This window comes from Gouania willdenowi, chromosome 8 (assembly GCF_900634775.1).
Source record: "Gouania willdenowi chromosome 8, fGouWil2.1, whole genome shotgun sequence".
NCBI lineage: Eukaryota > Metazoa > Chordata > Actinopteri > Blenniiformes > Gobiesocidae > Gouania > Gouania willdenowi.
In genome coordinates, this window is record NC_041051.1 from 21568453 (window position 1) to 21587956 (window position 19504).

General features: G+C 39.5%; 1 protein-coding gene across 1 annotated transcript in view; it reads left to right on the plus strand.

The window, feature by feature from the left end:
* Positions 1–19504, plus strand: part of LOC114468490 (inactive phospholipase C-like protein 2) — a 112970-nt gene that overhangs the window by 57255 nt on the left and 36211 nt on the right. The window contains exon 2 of the mRNA XM_028455422.1: positions 8520–11012. Within this exon, the coding sequence (XP_028311223.1) occupies positions 8520–11012 (2493 nt within the window). The remainder of the gene's footprint in view (positions 1–8519; positions 11013–19504) is intronic.

Genomic DNA, 19504 nt, shown 5'->3' on the forward strand with positions numbered 1-19504 from the left:
GAGTGGTTGTGGGTCTGTCTGTGTGTTGCCCTGCGATGGACTGGCGCCCTGTCAAAGGTGTACCCCTGCCTCACGCCCATTGAGAGCTGGAGATAGGCACCAGCAGACCCCTTTGACCCTGAAAACGGGACCAAGCAGGTCAGAAAATGAATGGGTGGACTTTAACCCTGGAGTTTTTAAAACAGGTGTTTTCTAGCAAATAAAAGTGACGCCTTCATCCCACGTCTTCATTGCCTCATATAATAAATACCAAACAACATTAAGAGCCAGCGGATAGGGCTGAGCAAAAGGTACATTTCACAGTTCTGTGTGAAAGTCGGTGCAGGAAGGCATTTATGTTCTCCATAAAGAGTTGCTTCTCTGCTTTATCACAGTGAAATCTGTTCTTTTTTTCCCGCATTCAAGTAAAGATCTTTATAACTCAAAGGAATTACAATCGTGATGAAATGCGGAGGATATAAAAAGATCTTGGTGAAACGTGTGCTGACAGACATAAAGCCTAATTTATGCTTCGGACCCGTTGTTTGGATTATTTGGAGACACGATGCACACATCAGGCTACGGTGTAGAGCTCTTTGTTGATGTGATGCAGAAACATATATCGAGAGTGAACTTTTCATGGTTTTCACTCCTTGCTCCGTCTCATCATCTGCTTAGAAGATGCTTTGGTGCTCAGATATGTTGAGATACGCCCACAGTGCAAACATGTTGGCCCGTATCCAGACAAGCACGTGCTGACCGCGGTGTTTGCTTGTGTCTTCACAATATCCTGTTTTGGCCTGTTTCTATGAAAAAAAGTGTCGCATTTTTGGCCAAAAATGTCCGGTGATTAATTTTCTATGCATCACAATCATATCAAATGTTTAGTATTTTATGGAATTAGAAGATATGTTAATGTTCAGTAAACGATGCAATGTCTTCTGCTGTGCATGACTGAGACTACTGTTGTGAATTCAAGCAGTCGCCTACATGACTAATTACCATGACGAATGGTGACGTGCCTCCCTCTGACTCTTTCTCCCTCATCGGGGTGTCTTTATCTTCTCCAAGCCCCCTCCACCATCTTCCATTGACAATATCTGTGTTTGATTTCCAGTATTATTAAGCTTAACATCTAATTTATCTTTCAATCTCTGTCTTTCTATTTCTATAAGATTCAGTTTGTACATTTGATTGTTGTTTATTGACATTGATGTTATACAGCATGCGTTTTTGTAAAAAAAGAAAAACATAGCCAACAATCTTAGTAAGCTATTATGTTTTTTTCTTTTTTCCCTTTCACACATTCTTAGCATATTTAGTTCTATTGCACTTTAATGGACTTTTCTTAAAGTCTCAATGTTTTCTTTACAACTGAGCTACACAGTTTAGATAACACTTCCACACCAATCTGACAACTACTAACTTGCCTGTCTTCCCAGAGCTCAGAAGGAATACGATAGGAGGTGTTTTGATAATTTTGTGCAAGTACACAGAGTGCACAATCTTTTTATGTTCTATTTTGACAGTTCCACAGCTAAATTTGAGATAATTGCATATTAGTTTGGTCTGGGTGTCTAAAATGACAGTAAACGTCAAAATGTGTGTGTCTATTATTGTTTTTCTGGAATAACCAGCCCTGTGGTAGACTGCCAAACATGTTGCCAGACAAAGCAACTGAGATATGGCACAAAACCAGTTAAAAATATTAGCAAAACACACTTTAAGTAATATTACTATATGAATAACACCTGTTGTTTAATTTTCTTAATATTGCTTTTAACTGAACGTGAAGCCTACCTTTGCCAATTTTGATGTGGGCAAAAAACTCTGCATTTACATAGACCGGATCACTAAAAAGATGTTAGCAAAATTAAAGGTACAGTCCACAATTCTGTTCAGAAACACTTTTTATCACTGGGTGAAATGGTCCCTCCAACCTGAGAGTAGTCAATTTATGATTTATTCACAAAAAGGAATAAAAACAATTAGACCTCTATAGCAGCTGGAATTCTGTAAAACCTCTGACCAATCCCTGCCATTCGGTCTGCATTGAAAGAACCAATGAGATGCCTTCATGTCTCGTCCTACCCAAAATGTGTTGAAAAGACATAATCGGCTCCCGTCTCCCCTGCCGAGGAGGGCAGCTTGTGGGGGAGTGGCTTTGGACGGAGCTCTGATGAAATAATTTGGGAAGAGGTGGAGGGGGTGGAGCTTAGAGAAGGTCTAGCTAGCTAATATCTATATCTGGCTTTCCAACATTGAGGACTGCATCTTTAATCTTAGCACGTGGTAACTTTGAATCTCAGTGATGTCCAGTGCACCCCAGAAATGCTACATTGGATTCAATTTGGGGGAATTTAGTCAACAAGTCAACACCTCAAACTAGTCTTTTTGATGCTTTAATTCTATTTAATTTCAAATTTAGCATTGCAAAACATGCAATAATATAGGTGCTGAATGCTGAAATTGTCATTGTCAAAAAACAGTTTAGTCTGAAACAATGGATAAGTATGAGGCACATCCTAAATATCTGGCAATGTTATATTAATATTATATCCAGCACAAAACTAATACAAAAATGCCAAAGAGCACTCTATTAGCATGATTACAATTAAAACAGTGGCTTATATCCAGCCTTCATCACATTTCTAAATGTAAAAACAAAAAAGGAGTTAAAAAACGATCTCTAGTCTATTCTTTTTAAGATTTCTATAGGCCTTGGAAGACTAAAGCGCACTGCAAAAAAAAAAAAAAAAAAAAAGATGCATTTGTAAGACTAAAAGTTGTTACACAATTTCTACACAGAGCACTATATCAGAACATTTTAACCTCAAAAGTTAATTTAATCTCCCAGCATTTCTGTTTGTGTGTGTGCATGTAGACAATGATCCAAGGTTTTACATGCAGGCAAACAGAAGGCAATAATTCATTTCTTAGAACAGAGCTCAGCACTGTTCTGTTCTGTTTTACCCCCATTGCCACCCCCTCCCCCCCCCCATTGCCTTATTCACCCAGTTTAATTGCGCACACACATACATACACACAGACACACACACACAACACAGAAGCTCTGTGGGTGAGAGGAACTGAGCCGTGCCTGACTTTTTTCTGCAGCACTGTTCTAAAGTTGAGATATGATAGGAGCAAGTGGCAGGGAGCCAACACAGCCGTTATTTGGTGGTGGGATGACTGGGGGGTCTGCCTGCTGGAATAGCGATGAAGTGGAGCATGGAAGTGAAAGAGGCAGCATGTCAAGAATCCCACTAGAGAAAGGGATTCATCCTCCAGGTTTTTAAAAGCATTCTAAGCAGCTCAGGACTTGGGTCATTTTAACATTGGACGGGCTGTGAGATGAGCACTTTATGGGCCTATGTCTTTGCAGTGTGGGACTATTTTGTTCTAGTCCGTCAAACATCCAGAGTGTGTCAAATTGGCTTGAGTGCAAAGATATTAGTGAATATAATCATATGAGACCTTCTTTTTAGATGTTCAGGGCAATTTTTTGCCCCTCTTGTTTGTTCAGAGTTTGTGTGTTTATTTGAGAGTATGAGATTTTACTCCAGTTTGGTCCCAAAAATATGGTTTTAAAAACTTTGAGTATGATTAAAAAGTAAAACCTTCAATTGTAACATTACCCCCTGTGTAATGTTACAGTATTTAGCTCTGCCCCCTGTGTAATGTTGTAGTTAATAGCTCCGCCCCTTGTGTTATGTTACAGTTAATAAGTTAATAGCTCCGCCCACCTGTGTAATGTTACTGTAATTAGCTCCGCCCCATGTGTTATGTTACAGTAATTATCTCTGCCCCTTGTATTATGTTACAGTTAATAGCTCCGCCCCCGTGTTATGTTACAGTATATAGCTCCGCCCCCTATGTTAGGTTACAGTTATTAGCTCCACCACCTTTGTTATGTTGCAGTAATTAGCACCGCCCCTTGTGTTGTGTTACAGTTAATAGCTCCACCCCTTTTGTTGTTACAGTAATTAGCTCCGCCCCTTGTGTTATGTTACAGTTAATAGCTCCACCCCTTTTGTTGTTACAGTAATTAGCTCCGCCCCTTGTGTTATGTTACAGTTATTAGCTCCACCCCTTGTGTTATGTTACAGCTAATAGCTCCGCCCCTTATGTTATGTTACAGTTAATAGCTTCGCCCCTTTTGTTTTGTTACAGTAATTAGCTCCGCCCCTTGTGTTATGTTACAGTTAATAGCTCCACCCCTTTTGTTGTTACAGTAATTAGCTCCGCCCCATGTGTTATGTTACAGTTAATAGCTCCACCCCTTTTGTTGTTACAGTAATTAGCTCCGCCCCTTGTGTTATGTTACAGTTATTAGCTCCACCCCTTGTGTTATGTTACAGCTAATAGCTCCGCCCCTTATGTTATGTTACAGTTAATAGCTTCGCCCCTTTTGTTTTGTTACAGTAATTAGCTCCGCCCCTTGTGTTATGTTACAGTTAATAGCTCCACCCCTTTTGTTGTTACAGTAATTAGCTCCGCCCCTTGTGTTATGTTACAGTTATTAGCTCCACCCCTTGTGTTATGTTACAGCTAATAGCTCCGCCCCTTATGTTATGTTACAGTAATTAGCTCCGCCCCTTGTGTTATGTTACAGTTATTAGCTCCACCCCTTGTGTTATGTTACAGCTAATAGCTCCGCCCCTTATGTTATGTTACAGTTAATAGCTTTGCCCCTTTTGTTTTGTTACAGTAATTAGCTCCGCCCCTTGTGTTATGTTACAGTTAATAGCTCCACCCCCTGTGTAATGTTACAGTAATTAGCTCCACCCCTTGTGTTATGTTACAGTTATTAGCTCCGCCCCTTGTGTAATGTAACAGAGCTTCGCCAGCTCGTGGCACTCGGGCCTAAATATAGGATATTGTAATAACTAGACAGGTAACTATCTTTCTTTATTTTTATTCAAGAAAATTGGATGAGTGATGAGTCACCTGGAACAGAAGATACAAAATAAAGACAATTATTATATAACATATGTATCTCCTAACAATCAAAGAACTTAATAAAACATTTTTCAGCTTTTTTTTTTGTAATACTAAGTTTTCAAATGTATCATCCAGTTTTTTTCTGGGTATGTCAACATTTGGTAACTAGTAATTTTTTAAGATGTCTTATGATTGTTGATGCAGAATCCACAAGTGCCCATTGCTTTTGCAGACAGATGCACATATACACACAATAGAGGTTCAAAACCTGGAATGTTGAATACATATACAATTTTCAATGGCATGTTTAGAATTGTAATACATTGATGTACAGTATTAGTCATTTTAATTCACTTATTTTCTATCATATTTAATGACATTACCATCTAACTGTCTCGACTTTAAAACCTTTTAAGTGTTATTCAAATTAGACAGATTTGTTGCCATTCGTTTGCTATTAGAAAACAACACAACATGTTAATTTTAACTACTAAGTTATTGTTTTACATACTCCACTTAGCGATGGCTTGGATCTCGCAGACTGCTAGAGAGCTGCTGCCTTTGCTACCTTAGAGCCTAGAGCCTGTTGCAATAATTGCCTCCCTAGAGTTTAGTTCGACATGCTATGATGCTCATGGCTCGCATCAGGGTGTGACAGCAAACGAGGGAGCGAGACGGAGTGTGATGAAGCACTGCCCTTCAGATAAGGCTCGCGGACTTCCCTCTCCCAGCCAGTCTGTCCCCATCAGCTTTGTCCTTGCATCAGGAAGTGTTTGACTCTGCCTGCGGCGGTCAGTGTCCCCTTAGGAAAGGAAGTGGGGGAGACGGGGAGGTGGATACCAAGTCACCCCCCAAGATCACTACAGCAACAGTCATTCAGCTCATGAGCTCTCAAGCACTCAGGAACTGAGATGCTGACATCTCTACCAGGAAAGTCCTTGGGGCTGTGAAACCATGGTGTGAGGGAAGGAAAAGAGAAAAGCAGCACAAAAAGATGAAAAACAATTTAGACGTCTAGCTTTTTATTTATTGTAGCCTGGTGCCTAGTTAATTGTAACAACATGGTAATGAGACACCAACCTTTGACCCTTTGGCTGCTGCATATCACTGAAAAAGGCATGGAAACAATTATGTCTCACTGAGTCACTTATTCAGTCTGCATTCATTCTCATTTCTCCTTATTACTCCAGTCATTGCCCCATATCTGTCTGCTTGATTTCAGTAACAGCTCTCAAGAGTGTCCTGCTGACTTCTTAACTGTGATCTTTTTTTCACACTTTAAAGAGAGCAGGCGATTGAGATAAAAGGTTGTCATATGAGTCTGAGCCTTTCTCCCTCACTAACATGGGATTTTTAGCTTTTGGAAGAAATCCGAGGCTGAGCATAACCAAGAGAGATAAATGTAAAGTTATCAGCACTACCGGTGTGGTCGAGCTGATGTTGTCATACTTCAGTTACATTAACAACACTGCCCTTATGGTCTTGGCAAGGGCCAAGTGTCTTCCAGTCGTTGTGATAGCTCTTTGAACCAGTTGCACGCTAGAGTTTCTCAGGTAAGAGAATGTAAATGCTTGAATAGCAAATTTTGAGCACATTTTGATTTGGGTGGACCTATGTCTAGAAAAAACAAAACAAAATAAGACAGTTGTGACACAAAATGTCAGCCTCTTGTTTTACTGATACTTTTCCAATTCTACATTGTTACACATTTTAAAATGATGGTTTTTGTGTCTCGTGTGATGTGTCTCATGTGTAGGTGAATGAGATCAAGGTCATATGACAAGGGCAAAACTGGGCAGCAATGATTATGTCATTTCCTCTGCTCTTCATCGAATGTGTTCATTAATCATGATAAATTGCCAGTCGTCATCTGCCTCTAGCCGGCAAGGGGGAAGATTGATAGTCTGGAGGTGTTTGACTGTGGCCAGACTTGGATCATCTCCAGGGAGACCCATCAGACCTGTAAGGGCAATGAATCACATTAACAGAATGCAGTGGAAAGCTTGTGCTCATGATGCTTTTCAGGTATTCCTAAAAAGATTTGAAAGGGGCTCAGGGGATTTGTGGCTACTCTTGCACTCTATTTGGTTGCATTTACCTAGCCCTGCGATAGACTGGCGTCCTATCCAGGAGAGTTCCACGGCAGGTAATGTAAGGGGTACTTTACAATCAGAAACTCTACAGATTTAGACAACGCTGGCTTACCACGGCTCAGTTTGTGTTTGTGTCAGTTCTTGTTACTATAGAGTATAGTCTTCCTCTACAACTTTTCCTCTTCAGCTGATCGCGATCAGCGTGAAAGAAAGGTTGTCTGTCTAGTGTTACACAGAGTCTGGCATATTGCTATTCAGCCAGGCCTCAGTGAGTAGTAGAACACAGTATTTCCTCATTCCTTGTGGAAATTTAGTGTTGCCTGAATATGTCAATCTAATTGTTCAGGGAGCGGACGTTAGACATAAACACAGTTGGAAGAGCAAGCATGTTGCTAGAATGCTGGACCTCTTCCCCCTCTTATGTCAGGTTGTCTGTCAAAGCTCATTGTGGAAACAGGACAGCGTTGTCTGCTTTTTTCACAGCTTTACAAACAAACCTTACAGTTGCATAATATAACTTCAGGTTGGGTATAGAGCATGGCTTTTTCAACTTTCACAAGTTTGACTCTTGCCCTAGTTACTGCAGAGAGACATTGTTCTCATGGAAGCATTGTCTGTGCTTTAACTGTGAACATGCATTAATAAGAAGGACTCTCAAGCTAATTGCTCAACAATCAAATCAAGTCCCATGTTAAAGTAAATGAGAATAATAATAATAATAATAATAAATGACAATACAGTATCAGGCCAAATGCCATAGCAGTGGACTGATCTCTTACCAAAGAGCCAGAACAACATAATTGGACTGAAAAAATTGTATTAAATAGAATATGCGATTAAGAAAAAAATACAAAAAATATTATGATAATAAATTATATAATTTGTATTTTAAATGGGTGGGAATCTACCCTTTGACTTCTAGCTAATATGTGCTTTGAAATTAATGATCATATTACATTATTTTAGAAACCATTCAATAAGTGCATATATAGTTTTAATTTAATTGATCAAAAATGTATTCAATTCATAATTAATTCAAGTAATTCATGGCAGAGTATTGTTTGGTTCTGAGCAGAACTTTGGTTCATGGAGACCAATTTAATCGATTGGCGTCAACGTTTTGAAAAATGAACTTTTTTCATTAGCAGGTTATTTTAGGCAAACATTGCATTTGTCCTCATCCACACCTGTGCCTCATTGCCATAAAACTACACGTAAGCACATTGTTGCACAGCTAAATAAGAGGAGACGAGCATTTACAATGTATTGTCTATTTGGAAGCAAGGTAGTGTTTCCAAATTGAAATATTTCTTCCAGGATATATATATATATATATATATGTGTGTGTGTAGGCGGGATCTTTATATTTCGTTATTTCCTTTGTACTATATGATTTAATTAATAACCACTGTTATTCATGCAATTGCATGTATTCATTTCAATATTGTCTAATCCAAAAACTTTTTTCTCTCCCAACCCATCCCCCAATCTGACCTTTCCCAGGATGGTTCCAGACAAAAGCAAGTGAGGAAGAAAACGGTATCCTTCAGCTCCATGCCAAGTGATCGCAAGATCAACAGCACAGCTGCTTGCATGGCCTTTATGATGGAGGGGTGTGAGATGAAGAAGGTGCGATCCAATTCACGCATGTACAACCGTTATTTTTTGCTGGATCCGGACATGCACTGGCTGAGGTGGGAACCCTCAAAGAAGGATTCTGAAAAAGCTAAACTCGAAATCAAGAGTATCAAAGAGGTCCGTTTGGGAAAGAAAACTCCTGTTCTTCGCAGCAATGGCCTCTCAGATCAGTTTCCTGATGAGTGTGCTTTCTCAATCATTTATGGGGACAACTATGAATCCTTAGATTTGGTAGCCAGTACAGCAGATGTTGTTAGTACCTGGGTGATGGGCCTGAGGTATCTGGTGTCTTATGGCCGACATACAGTTGACATGGTGGAACCAAGTCAACCAAGCTTACGAACCTCTTGGATTGGATCAGTGTTTGAGCTTGCAGATATTGAAAAGGAAGGATACATAGACCTATTCAAAGCTACTCAAATAATCAAAGGCCTCAACCCTGGAATGAAAGAGTCAAAGATAGAACTGAAGTTCAAGGAGCTGCAGAAAGCTAAAGACCAATATGGAGAAGCAATTAACATGGACACTTTTGTGGAGGTCTACTGTGAGCTCTGCACCCGGCCTGAGATTTTCTTTTTGCTGGTGCAATTTTCCAGTAACAAGGAGTACTTAGACAGTAAAGATCTCATGCTTTTCGTTGAGGTTGAACAGGGTGTGGAAGGAGTAAGTGAGGAAATGTGCCAGGACATTGTTAAGAAATTTGAGCCATCTGCCAAAGGTCGAGAGAGGGTTTACCTCACTATTGATGGTTTTACACACTACCTCCTCTCCTCCGAATGCCACATTTTTGACCCACAGCACAAGCGTGTATGCCAGGACATGACTCAGCCTCTCTCCCATTACTACATAAACTCCTCACATAATGCCTCTCTTCTAGATGACCATTTTTGGGGTTCATCAGACATCAGTAGCTACATTCGAGCTCTAAGGATGGGGTGTCGCAGCATTGAGGTCATTGTATGGGATGGCCCTGACAATGAACCTGTTGTGTATGTTGGTAGCTCTGTTGCATCACAGCTAGTTTTCTCTAGAGTAATGGACATTATAAATCAATATGCTTTTGAAAGTTCAGAATATCCCCTGATCCTCTGCTTGGTCACTCACTGCTGCATTCCCCAACAAAGAGTAATTGCACAACACATGAAGAAGATCCTTGGAGACAAGCTTTATGTTGACCCCCCAAACAAAGAGGAAATGTATCTACCTTCTCCTGAGAAACTAAAAGGCAAAATTCTAATCAAGGGTAAAAAGCTTCCACCCAGCTGTGCTGATGGTGAGGGAGATGTGACAGATGAAGAAGAAGGTTTGGAAATGTCGAGAAGAGTGGGAGTAGGAGTAGATGAGAGGGATCAAATAAATGGCTTGGGCTGTAAAAGATTTAGATTGTCGAAGGAACTTTCTGATCTTGTGTCTCTTTGCAAATCAGTTCAGTTCAGGGACTTTGAATTCTCTAAGAGGGAACAAAAGTACTGGGAAATTTCCTCATTCAATGAGGTTGATGCCAACCGGTTTGCCAATGAGTTCCCAGAAGAATTTGTTTGCTATAACAAGCGCTTCCTCTCCAGGGTTTATCCCACTCCTATGAGAATTGACGCCAGCAACATGAACCCCCAGGATTTCTGGAAGTGCGGCTGCCAGATAGTGGCCATGAACTACCAGACGCCTGGCCTGATGATGGACCTCAACCTAGGTTGGTTCAGGCAAAATGGAAACTGTGGGTATGTTTTGAGGCCGGCCATCATGAGGGAGGAGGTATCCTACTTTAGTGCCAATGCTCGGGACTCTCTGCCTGGAGTTTCTGCACAGCTTCTTCATATCAAGCTCATCAGTGGACAGAATCTGCCTAAGCCTCGCGGTTCTGCTGCTAAGGGTGATGTGGTGGAGCCTTACATATATGTGGAAATCCATGGCATACCAGCGGACTGTGCTGAACAAAGAACCAAGACTGTGTCACAGAATGGTGACAACCCTATTTTTGATGAAAGTTTTGAATTTCAGATTAATTTACCAGAACTTGCAGTTCTGCGCTTTGTGGTTCTGGATGATGACTATATCGGAGACGAGTTCATCGGACAGTACACTATCCCCTTTGAGTGCCTACAGCCAGGCTATAGACACGTCCCTCTGCAGTCTCTTACAGGAGAGTTCCTACCAAACACCACCCTGTTTGTTCATGTAGCCATCACCAACAGGCGGGGTGGAGGAAAGGCACACAAAAGAGGTCTGTCGGTCAGAAAGGGTCGAAAAGCCCGGGAGTATACCACAACCAAGACTACAGGGATCAAAATTGTTGATGAACTCTTCAGAGCTTCCACCCAACCGCTCAGGGAGGCCACAGACCTCAGAGAAAATGTCCAGGTAAGTTCAATTGCATTATGAGATATTATTAATCAAGAGTAATGTGAGTTTTCTTTTTTCATTGTTAAACTTTTTTCTAGTACTCTTCCCAAGTGTTAGATTTTAATGTTGCACTTCAGGTAATTTACTGTAGGGTGCCCTACAAGTAATCTCTTAAATAGATATAAAATATAAAAAATAATATTATCATTTAATCTAAGCAATGGTTGTAATGACCTAAACCTTGATCACTGCACATATTTTAGCTCTGATCTAACTCTGGTACAGTGTATGAAATTAAAATATGTATGCTAAAAATAACTTATAAGCTCATTTTTAGGGTATTAGTTAACCAATATATAGTGTATCTTTGATAAGGGGACACTGAGGTCTATATCAGCTGACTTAAGGCAAAGCCAGGCTACAAGATAAATAGGTTGTAATCCATCACATAGTAAGTGCATATCAGTGTTTGTCTGTAGCAACAAACCTGTTTTTTTTTCACCTTAGCTTTTCTTCTGATAAGTACTCCACCAAATATTCATCACATGCACATCTGGATATTAACTGAAAGTCCTCATTTTTGGGTTGCAATTTTAACAATTATTTTTGTCAACATGATATTTAGAGCACTTTAAAAACATGTTATTTTTAAAACATTATCATGTGGCATTTAACATAGTAGTTTTTAATGGCTGACTTACAAACTGTTAAATATACCATTAATTATTTGGTAACAAACTGGGTTTTCAAACGTAGCTCGTTGTAAACAAATGTGCTGATTCAACTTTTCACAGTTGGTAAGGCTACTAGTAAGCTTAAACTTTGTCTACCAAAAATGAAGACGAGACAGATGAAGATAATGTAATTTGTGTTGGGCTTTATATATGGAACTGCAGTAAAGGCGCATAGTGGCACAAGTACCATATTTATGAAAAGGGTAATCATTAGACACAATTACTGGCAAGGGAAGAGGACTGGCTTTTAAGGCATGCACTTATTGTGACACAAATGAAGAATTGCAACTGTATTGATAAAATGTTCAACATTTAGCTCTAAAAGCCTTTCAGTTGTTCAGTCTGTGTGATGATTTAGTGGTATGATGCAAAGCTTGCTATTTATTTATGCAGAAAAGAACACAGAGAGGCAGGGAGCGTTTTACACATCACAGGTTTGGTTGTTTCATCGTCTGACAATTTTATAAAAGACTTTCTAATCAGTTTTATAAGCTGCCAACAAATAAAAAACGATTGTAGCTAAAACTGTTACCATGATGGAACAAAAACAAAACAAAAACTATAGTGGCCATGGTTACATGATGTTTTTTTCAATTCGGAATTAGTTATTTCAAATTAAATCATTCGGAATTAAAATGTTCTGCTTCGTGTTTACATGGAAATAGTATCTCCCGAAGTGAGGCTTACATAGAAAACTGTTTTTTTTTTGGCTTTATTTAATTCCAGTTTAGGTCTGGGGGTTGGGAAGGGATTTGGTTGGACGTGACGTATCACGTCAATTGGACGTTTTGAGCAGCAGCTCAACAATAACACACGGTTTCAGTTTGGACCGTGGAACGGAAGGGAGATAGGAACTAATCACCGGTAAATAAAGCCCAGTAAATCTCCGGAAAACTATCACCAGGAATAAATAGTTGCTCCCTGGTAAAGATAGTAGTTCTAACAACTGATATAATTATAAACTTGTGCTATTACAGCCTGTGAATGCATTACAGAAAAAAAATCCAAAACTTTTGAGGATGTTTTGGTCTACTTCACTTTGTCAGGTAGGTCCTATTTAAATGATTTCCAGATTGAGAACTGGTGTGCAGTAATCAGGCCTGGGTGTGGCTACAGAAACTGAACTCATGTTTTGACGGGAACTGGGGTGCAAACACTTTTTCACACAGGGCCATGTAGCTTTGGATTTTTTTCATTCAAAAACTGCATTTTGTTTTTACTTGTGTTATTGTTGACGAATGTTTAAATTTGTTTGATGATCTGAAACATTTAGGTGTGGAAAACATGCATAAAAAGCAAGAAATCAGGAAGGGGGCAAACACTTTTTCACACCACTGTACATCATAGGAAGCTTTACATTTTCTTCAGTGTTTACATTTTGGGAATTGCTCAAAATCTTGTCCTGTGCCTTTTTAAAAGAGCATGTTGGACACTCTATGGAATCTGTAGGCTGTAGGCTTGCGATGCCTGCTTAGAAATAGTCTTAAAAAAAAATCTCAAACATACAATGACATGTTAACAATTTAAATCGTAATTTTTACAAGATTAAAAAAAAAAACAGATCTACACACTTGGATTGATGCAAGTAAAATGTAATAACCAAGCTTTTGGTCAGAGGACCTTTGTCCTTTGGCTAATGATAAGCATGGGTACATTGAACAGGCGTATCTGAAACAGGCAAGCAGTTGCACCTTTCCAACACCACTCCTGATTTCATGGGAAGTGTAGTTCAGAATCAGGAGGAGGAGTTTGTAGTCCTGACTGTAGAGCAATAAATAAAGTTAAGTAATTATAGAGATCCTCCAGAATAGATGCACAAAGACAACTAAACTATAGAGAAATCAGTATGAAAATAGAAAAAAAAATAGATAAAGGATGAAGACACTGCATGCACATCAGGCAGACTGTCATAAAATGAAGTGCCTACAAGTTTTTTGGATAGGACCATGGCAGATCTACAATATTCCACATTATAACCAAGCACTCACATCTAAATCTACATTTAAACCCTTTGGGTATAAAGAGTCTATACTTTGTCAATGTTTCTTCTCTGCAACTGTATATGCTCAATTCTCAGGAGAAATATGGGAAGAAATAGAGTGAGAAAGTGCATAAAAGGTAAAAACCCTAAAAGTTTGAAAAATTGTTTGGGTGGACCCTGAAATAATATTTTGAGAATGTACATAAATCTCTATGCACTCAAAGATAGCTGTTCCACTGAGTGGTCTAAAGACATGTTTAGATAGCTCCATGCATGCTTCACCATGAGCTCCATATGATGTTTGACTTTCAATCGACTCGGCTCATAAATACCAAGGGTTGTCTGTTTCTCGTTGTGTGCCCTGTAAGCAGTAACCTCAGTGTAATGGAACAGCAAACAAAAGCATGCCTGACCGAACTGATTAGGACGAGATGTGATTAGGACTCCTGCGGCACACTGTCATGCATTTTTCAGTTGTTGAAATGGGCACTGCATGCTCTACCATTTTTCACTGTAATACAGGGGGGAGGAGGGAAAAATTGCATTTTGGTTATGAGAAAATATTTTGTCATCTATGGGGTGGTAACATTAGATTACAGGCTGGAGTGGATAAAAGTCTGCTTAGTTGCGTGATCAATGATGTAATATTTGGGGAAATGACATTAATGTGAGCAACTAAATATTTAAAGTAGCCGAAAGGAAATTGACTTTAGTTTAAGTTTGACTCTCTATTTTGCTTTGACTATTGAGACATCTTCCATTACGCGAAACTACGATCAATAACACCAGTGGTTAAAGCTGATATCTGGAGTTTCTGAGAAATCTATATGTATGAGTCTTTTGAAATGCGAAAAAATACCTAACTAGTCTTTTACTATGGTCTACTGCCGGTTGTCATTCATATACATTAATGTACATAAGTCCCGCCTTTGTCCTATAGACCCCTATACAAATGGAAACGATCGCAGAGTGCACCCAGCCAATAGGCTTCGTCTTCCTGTTTTTGAGACTGTCAATCAAAGTGAATGCGGGACTGTGCACGTAAACAAGGCCACGTGTCACAACAGCACACAGGTAAATATGATTTTGGCTCTTACCTGACACATAGACCTATATCAATGCGACTCAATGTGACCTTGTTATGTTACGCGATGCGCTTGCAGAAAAGTAGAGGCGTGGCTTCTGGTTCTGTAGATTGCAGAGGCAGTGGGAGGAAGTAGAGCTGTTGAGGGCGGGACATCAAGACGTCCTCAGAAACTCTGGATATCAGCTTTAAGCTTGCTCAGTGCATTCACCAAACCCTTCATAATTGGAAAAATGATTTTTTCAAAACATAGGTATATATTTAATCAGTGCATAAAATGAACCATGCATCAGTTGCACACAAAATCACTGTGTTCAAAGAACAAAACCAACATGTGAATGAATTTCACACAAAAACACACATTACAATTTTAATAACTTTTTATAGATTATTATAAATTATAATGTTATAATTTATCTTCCAATAAACTATTGTCTCACCAAATTATATGTTTTGTTTTAGACATCTTTACTGTGTGTGTCTTTGACCTTCTATAAGACTAAATCAACAAACCCCTGGGGTTCAATCAAACCTAGTTTTAAAAACCACTGAATAAACCAATGCTGAATCAAAAGTTTAAAAAAAAAGTTGTCCCATGTGTTGCATCTAAGACCCTAATCTCCCCCGCTGCTATGATTCATCTCTCATTACAAACGGCCTTTGAAACTAAGCTTGCGGCCTATATGGAAATATGTCAGCGGTGATTGAAATTGAATTTGCATTGAACTAATCAAAAACACAGCTGCCTTTGACTATTCAACGGCCTAAACTGTCCTTAGGTTTGAAATGTAAATTGTTCAGTTCAAAATAAAGAGATAAAAGTTGAGGGAATCAATGGAATGGCTAAATTAGAAAGGAAGGCTGAATGTGGGTGTATATAGAAACAAAGACCTTCACCTTTTAAATGTAAAAATGTCTGACAGCGGTAAAGGCTTTATAGAGAGGAGCTGTGTGAAGCCTGACAGATAAGCACCACCACCTTTCTGAGGAGTGTGGAACTGTGCTCTTCAAAGATACGATACGGTTTGCTCCTGTAGTCGTATACAAACATACAAACCTCGTTATGAAACCATAATATACGGTACATGCTTTTCATTTTGAGAATTTCTTAACATCAGAGAATGGATAAACGATGCACAAATATTCATTAATTTTCTGACCCACATATACCTGTTCATTCAGGGTCATGGGTGTGTGCTGGTGTCTATCTCCAACACCTACCAGACAGGGGTACACCCTGGACCAAGGTTATAGTAGTTTTGGATTTTCTAATTTTATTTTGACTTTTTGACTTATTATTTTTAGATTCAGCTTGTTCATATTAGTTTTAGAGCAGATTTGCTGGTTTTTAGCATGTTTTATCTTTTGAAAATGCTCAGTTTTAGTGTTGGTTTTATTTATTTTTTGTAGATTAGGGTATTTTTCAGGTGCAATTCTCAAAATTCTTTGGAATATACTAAGAAAAAAATATCCATCCATCAGTTTTCTGACCTGTTTGGTCCTATTTCAGTATGAGTTTTCCTCAAATTATTTAGGATACCATGGAATAATACAGTACAATCCAAAAATAAGGTGCATAAAAACCAACACACTCACATGCCCTTGAAATGCTGCTGTCGGAAGCTTTTACTTTGCCTGACCATGTCTGCAGATTTTAGTGAGTGATCAGTTATTAAATGGTGAAAAACATAATTGTAAGAGGTCATGGGGCGACCGTGGCTCAGGTGGTAGTGGGTCGTCTTCTGATCGAGAGGTTGGGGGTTCGATCCCAGTACCTGACTATGTGTCGAAGTGTCCTTGGGCAAGACACTGAACCCTAAGTTGCTCCCAGTGGTCGACTACCGCCTTGCATGGCAGTCCTGTCCCACTGGTGTGTGAATGTGAGAGTGATTGGGTGAATGAGCTGTTCAGTGTGGTGATAAAGCGCTATATAAAATCAAGTCCATTTACCATTTACCATGAATGCAAGGACTTTATCTTTCAGCCTTGTAGAAAACTGAAGAAAAATCAACTGCTTAAAATCAGATTGTTTTATATCTAAGATTGTGAAAAAATAATTAGTTTTAAATTGGAGGCCTTCTCAAATAATGTTGAATATCATTGAAAACAGTCCTATCCAATAAAGAAGTGCATAAAAACCCCCTCACATGAACTTTATATGTAGCTGTCAAAAACATTACTTTGCCTCACCAAGCTCTTTTAGGACTCTGCTTTGAATAATAAAGCAAAGTGAAATGCATTTGACTGAGAATGAGAAAATCCAGGAACAATGACCAGTGGGCAGATTTAATGGACGAGCATGTTAAATGAGATTTCAGTCATTTCTGCAGAAGGCTTAAATAAAGCCCCCTTTTTCATAACGCTGTACCCCATGAACCCTGTAAAGTGTTGATGGAACCAGAGAAGTGCTGCCAAGCAGAGATTTCTTTTCATTTCTATGAAAATTGTGCGCTAGTGTGTGTTTGTGTGTGCGCCACCATCCACACAGTCACTATCACTTTGTGCTACTGTAAAGGCCAGAAAGAAGACAAACCAAAGATAGAGAGGTGGAGGTAGAAGGACAGAACAGGAGAGGTAAACACAAAGAAAAGCTGAGCTGTGCACGGACACAGAGCTCTAATTTGGGGAATGTCAGAAGAGGAGTAATGTGGGGGGGAGACACTAATTAAAAACACAAGCCTCTCATTGGGTTTCCTAAAAACCATGGCTTGGAAACAGTATTTTTGCACAATATATATAAAAAAAAAAACATTGATGCATGTGCTCAGATGTACATGCTAGTGTGATTGTAATATGATTCTTGTCACAGTGATATACATCCCTTTAGCCTCATTTAGATGACCAAAGTTGGAAAAAGTTGGGTTTCCTCCCTCCCTTGTTACTCGACATTTCGTAAAAAAAAAAAAAGTCGGCTCCAAATGGGCCAGTTGGATTTTTCTACCGTTGTGACATCACAATGTGGAAACTCCTCCTCCTGACAATCTTGGCTCCTCCTACCCTATAAGAATCTGAGCTCCTTCCTCTCAAACTATCTCACAGGTAAAAAAAAAAAACCCACTGTGGTTTAATATAGAATATACGTTATACTTTATTGTCATCTCTGTAATGTAATGTCTGTCTGTCTATGTCTGGCACGAATATCTCCTTGATGCGGTGTCTGTTCGACCTGAAACTTTTTTACAAGTTTGCATCTGTTATTTTGGACTTATTTGGTGATTATGTTTCAAAACGTGTATTTTCATTTTCGTTTTAAATCACCGCGGAATCAACGCGGGTTACACTGAACGGAGGGTTAGATCGGAGAGGAGGGAGGGGCATCTGAGCAGCCACACACACACTGATATACCAGCAATGCAATCACCCCTGCACTAAGACATGTTAAATGCTAAATAAATAGTTTTATTTGTACAAATTTATGTCATCAGATTCTACCTAAACCACGGCATTGTCATTGTCATGCTCATGTCCCATAGAATTAAACCAGGGAAATTGTACACACTATTTTATTTTGCACCCGCTAATATACCCCTTTATAACACTACAGAGTATGTACACCTCTTTGTACATCCAACCTTCAAACACATACTCATTTGGCCATAATTGACAACTCTACTTAAGTTCCCACATGAATACATACTTCCAACGGGCACTGTACTAGTATATGTAAAGCTACATACATGCAATTTGTTCTCTGCATTTAACCCCTCCCTGAGGAGCAGCAGGGAGCAGTTCCACTTTTAGTAACTGTTATAACGCCTCATATCACCTTTGACATGACTTTTTTCAGACATTAAATTTAAGAGTAGATGTTGCTCTTTAACTTTTTTTTTGCTTTACAGTTTCGGCGATGTCTCTCACCTTCCTCAGAAGCGTCTCACTGACAGCGTGTGACGTGTCAGCCGGAAGATCTTAACAGCCGGCACGCCTGGCTCACCCAGCGGAGCTGTCAGATCCACCGGGTCCGCCACGCCCACACCAACCGGCAAGTCACGGCGGGCCCAACGGATCCGACCGCCCCGCCGCGAGAGCCGCGACCCCCGCCGACTACTTTTTCTAGTACGGTGTCCTAGGCGTGTGAGAGCAAATAGCCCCTCTCGTTTCTGTTCATTGCCTTCTTTGCACGCTTCCTGATTTCTACGGCCTTCTTGATCCAACGTTTGTGTTTGTTTTCTTCTGCCCCGAGGAATTTAATGTCTGAAAAAAGAACCAAAAAGATTATCACTAAAAGACAGTTTGAGAGCAAAATGACCCCTAAATGATAAATAATAATAAATCAATCAATAATCTTGTACATAGTAAGTAAAATGTATTTGTATAACTTCTCACAGACAATCGTCTCAAAGTGCTTCACAGTAGTAAAATACTTTAGATAAGTAAAAGAGCTTGTAATCATGTAAATAGTATAAAGTATAACAAAACAAAACACAATGCGAGGTCAGGTTGGACTAGAATGCTTGCTGAAACAAGTAGGTTTTTAGGTGCTTTTTGAAGGCATCCACAGAGTCCAGAGATCGCAGGTCTGAAGGAAGTTCGTTCTAACACTAGGAATTATCTCTACCATAATAAACCGGATTAAACCAAACCGGGACATAAACACGCGGTCATACATTTGTTGTGTGCAAGTCAAGGTTGCACATAATCGCTCAGTGGGAGTGTGTAGCGGTTCAGCTTTTGTGTTACTGTATTACCGCGCTCAGTGGAGCAGGAGGTG